General features: G+C 36.3%; 1 protein-coding gene across 1 annotated transcript in view; it reads right to left on the bottom strand.

The window, feature by feature from the left end:
- Window positions 1-4,035: 4,035 nt before the first annotated feature.
- The window catches only part of LOC110018609, a 1,441-nt gene continuing 777 nt past the window's right edge, over window positions 4,036-4,699 (bottom strand). Inside the window, exon 2 of the mRNA XM_020715971.1 lies at window positions 4,036-4,694. Coding sequence (XP_020571630.1) covers window positions 4,500-4,694 — 195 coding nt within the window. The 3' untranslated portion in view covers window positions 4,036-4,499. The remainder of the gene's footprint in view (window positions 4,695-4,699) is intronic.

Raw genomic sequence — 4,699 nt, 5'->3', positions numbered from 1 at the left:
CCAATGAAACGAGCACAATCCAATAAATTTTTATTCTAAAACCCATGTATTTTAAAACGATCCAACCAAATAGCCCCTTCACATGAAACACTAGAAAACTTAAAAATAGCTACAAAACTCATATTTTATGGTCGTTATTCATCAAATCATGCAGACCCTTCAAATATACATTGTACCTAAGAACTTAACCAAACTAGCTGACCCTTTAATGGTAAGCATAATAAGGGACAATTTAAAAGATATAACAATTACTCATTTTCATGCCTCTTTGCATCATCATGTAGCTGGAGAAACAAGGGGTAGTCTAAGTCAAGAAACATAGAAGAGGAATAATAGCATCATATTAGAATAGTCGCATAGACATATACACCATTCTACAAATGTAGGCTACATAGGGTAACATCAAGAACACATCAACAGTATCAGTTACACATAGGTCACACAAAAGGGGCCAATCAAGGAGAGAATGTTGCAATTATGCATTTGATACCTTTTATGAGTATTATAATTCTAGTGTTTATCACCTTGCCTAATATATCAAATATCATGTAGTTGTATTTAAAAGATAGTATATTAAGTATATTATTTTTAATAGATCAATAAATATATTTTGGATAAAACTTGTTTGCATATAAGAGGAAACAACAAAAAGTATTCAGCACATGTTTGAGAACTCTACAACAAGATGACTAAATGGCCGTTGATGTGGCATTAAAGAAAGAAACAACCAACCTATTCATAAACCACGAAGCATTGCCTATGGACACTTTAAACCCTTAATTTGATTATTTCTTGATTTTAAGTCTACCCAAGTTCTTTTAGACCTTACCATCCACCTACAAACTCTTAAAGTCCGAAAAAAAAGCATTAAACTTCCATACTTGATTCATGTCTAATGATAATCAAGATGACCATTACACCATCACAGGAGTCAAATCATATTGAAATCATAACAACATTCTTGCCAATTAATCAAAAAATATAACTGACTTTTCGGAAACAAAGAAAATACGAAAAATCATTGGGCTAGGAAAATAGTAATAATAATAATAATGCACAACTTAAGGGCAACCCTCTTATTCCATCTAAAAGGCAAAACACTTTGATTTTGAAAAGTAGTTTCTTCTCTTATGGATCTCCCATTGGGACTCCAATGAACAACAAGCCTATTTAATTTCTATATATTATGATATTTTTGACGTGGATCACATCCCCAAATGGCTAAAGCAATCATAAATTATTTTTTATTTTATTCAATGTCGAAAGAACAACAAATATATTTTAATTACAAGAAAACAACTTGCTTGCCTTCATTTTGAAAACTCCAATGTTAAAACTTACAACACTACATGAGCACCATGAGGAGAGTTCAACAGAAACATAAATAACAGGTTTTAACGCATAAATCAGAAGGATGATAAAAATTGCATGACATGACAATAGCATGAGATTTCCACCAACAAATAGTCCAATGAATTTTGAAAGCAGCCAATTGTCATTTAAATTCTTATTGATGGCAGAGCGATCTCAAAAAAGCATTTGAAAATTGTCATGAATGCCTTTTTAGAGCAAATAATCATCCTGGTACAAGTTAATAAAGGCTTGCTTAAAAGCTAATGCAATTTAGAATCACCAAAAAGAAAGGGAAAGAAGCAAGAATATGTCCAACGCTGATAGTGATAACGAAGAGAAAGATCTAAGAAGAATACTAAGCTAATGCACTTCCACAAAACAAATGGCATTAAAGAGGATTTGGATGTTCACTCAATGCTCCTTCAAGTACAAAGAAAGGGAAAGAAAACATAAATAATTGATATCAAGTTTACAACTAGGTCAATTAGGATCTTCCGATAAGTCCTTCACAACTCAGCAGAAATTCATTTGCCAACAAACTTTTATTAAATCACTTCCAGAAGACACCTCATTTTGATCCCTATTACTTCATGAAAATGAACGATAAAAAGACTTGAATCAATGGCATATAAAATTCAATAAATCATGATAGGGGTAACCGACTGATACGATCCGACGTCAAATTCGGCACGCTTTCCACAGAAATTAGGGCAAACATAAATTTTTGTTACAATAAGCCAAAAAACTCACATGAATCCAAATGATAAGCACCTACAATTCGAGAGGTAGGCGATCACTCCCAATTTCTATAATTCAAGAGGTGGGAAATCTCTCCCAAACCCTAAACCTAAGACTCGTCACTCAATCTCATGTAGAAACCTAACCCTAGACATTGGAAGCCTATTTATACCCAACCATAATAATAATTAAAGACTAAATTGCCTTTAGGCGTACAAAAAATACATTTGCCTTAGACTAGGCTCCAACGTAACAATATTCCCCCCAAAAGAGACTTTGTCCTTAAGGTGGGAAAAAGTGAAGGCGTTTGTCCTTCTTCTCCATAGTTGTCTTATTTCTTTATTCCCTGTTTACTCATAATGCACCATGAGAATTTATAATTTTCGATCCTCGCAACGGTGTCCTGGATTAAACTTCTCATCACACCAAAACTCGCTTCTTCGAAATCTATCTTTGTGAAGCGCTTGAGTGTTGCTCCCGATCATGGTCCATTATTCGTATCCTGTGCAGCCTCCCTCTGGACTTCCATTGTTTGAGCTTTTGATATTGTCGGGGTTGTAGTAGTCCGGTGCAGTGTTCCATCTGTGTTGCTCCTGCAGTCTTCTTCATCTGATTATTGCCCTCTACTATCTAAGCTAACTCCATCATCTCCCTATAGTCTCAATAGTCGGAGTGATACCCGTATGTTGGGCTTCAGGCCCTTCATGAAGTTTTCCTCCAATCCTACTTCAAAAATCTCCCTCAGTCGTCCGGACAATATTTCAAATCTCTCCCTTTATTCCATAGCAGTCCTCTCCTAAGTCAAGACTAGAATTGATCGTGTAGGTCTCCTTCCCGAATTGCTCGGAAACATTCCAACAAACAAGCTTTGAATTCCTCCTATTAATGAATCGAGTATCTAGCCTCCCTCCACTGAAACCAGGCTAGAGCTTTCCCTTCCAAGCATAACCCTGTCTCCATGAGTTTCTCCTCCCCATCTAGCTCATTCACAGCTAAATATCGCTCCACCCAATACACCTACCCATTTGCATTTTTTCTGTCCAAGATTGGCATCTTCAAATTCCTAAATCTAACATTTCCACCCCCAACTTCCTCTTCCTTTGTTTCCCCCATGTATCGAGGGTGAAATTCCTTCCTTCGATCATAGCATTATCCCCTCCATGCTTCCCTCGTTTCTTCTTCGCGCTCCTCCATACCACTTGCATAATCTTTTCTCCATATTTTAGCTCAACCGCCTCCATCAAAAATATATAATACACCCCCAATCGGAACCCTAAGAGAGAATTTGTGATGGTGGCTGTTTTCTTCCTCATGTTCCTCGCGTTTGATCTCCATTCCTTTCAATCTTACCATGGATTCTCAAGTCAACTTTTGGTTAGAGTTTGCAAATTGAGCCATCGGAGGGGTATTGGATTGCTTCTCAATGAATCTTTTTAGCATCTCTCAAATTTCCGTCATACTCTCGAATCGGTCTTCCAGTTGGTTCTTTATAGAAGAGAACCTAACCTCTATGTTAGCAAATCTTCCTTCCATCCCAGATTAAATTAAATTCATCCCTTCCTCTAACTTCTTCTCCAACTCATCTACTTTCTTGGCTACTAAAGTTTTAATTTTTTGCAGTGCCACTAACTAAAGTTTTAATTCATCTACTTTCTTGGCTACTAAAGTTTTAATTTTTTGCAGTGCCACTAAAGTTTTAATTTTTTGCAGAATCCTTATTAAATTCTGCACAATATCAGCCATTGATCAATCCATCCACATTAGGTTATCATAGAAGGAAAATAGTATAGCTGTCATAACAAAAAAAGTAGACAAGCATGCTTCAAAAAAATTAACTGCGCTTCCGGACATTTAACATACCTAAAAATTTGATTCACCAAGTTATGTGCACCCTTTAATTACACATTCTTGGTAGAAAGTGCTACAAATGGATACATCAAATTTCACATTCCATGGCCCCTCCTTTACACCAGTTTGCATAATATTGAATTTATGTCAACCCAAATGCCCAGCTTCAACAAGCTATGCATTGACCACCTCCCTGCCTAAGGCTTTGCAGGAGATGAAACCTAAGTGAAAATTTCTACCCATCTTCATGGACCCAATTTGCAAAAAAATTAAACCTACTGTTAACTTGCAGTAGTCTCACTTGTTGATAACATCACAATTTATATCATGTACAGATGTTCACAAAATTTAGCATATTGCACTACAACCTATCAAAATTATTGCAAACAGTAAACATCACTCTCAAAGGGCGGAACTAGATATTCCAAAATGGCAAAAAAAAAATAAAAATACAAATCAAAAAAATAATTAACAAAATTTGTTAACACTTACTGTAACCTTCCAACTCCACTGTGCGCTCTTAACCCGGTCTCCCTCCACCGGAGTACAAAACGGTTCCACTATTTCCCCAGGCCTGAAGTAATCCAACTACAGCCCTTTATGACTTGGAGAGTCATTCTCTCATTCTCCAGCCTTAACCTTTCATTCTTCACCCTCATACTATCCAACTCCCTATCTTTTTTGCTACAAAACCTCTTCCACTTCATTCTCCTCTTTTCCAGCTCAAATGCTTCAGATTGTATGCTCACCCTCTCCTCCT

The sequence above is a fragment of the Phalaenopsis equestris genome, unplaced genomic scaffold, assembly GCF_001263595.1.
Source record: "Phalaenopsis equestris unplaced genomic scaffold, ASM126359v1 Scaffold000026, whole genome shotgun sequence".
Taxonomy (NCBI): domain Eukaryota; kingdom Viridiplantae; phylum Streptophyta; class Magnoliopsida; order Asparagales; family Orchidaceae; genus Phalaenopsis; species Phalaenopsis equestris.
Note: the sequence above shows the minus strand (reverse complement) of the source record. Positions and strands in the feature narration are given on the sequence as shown.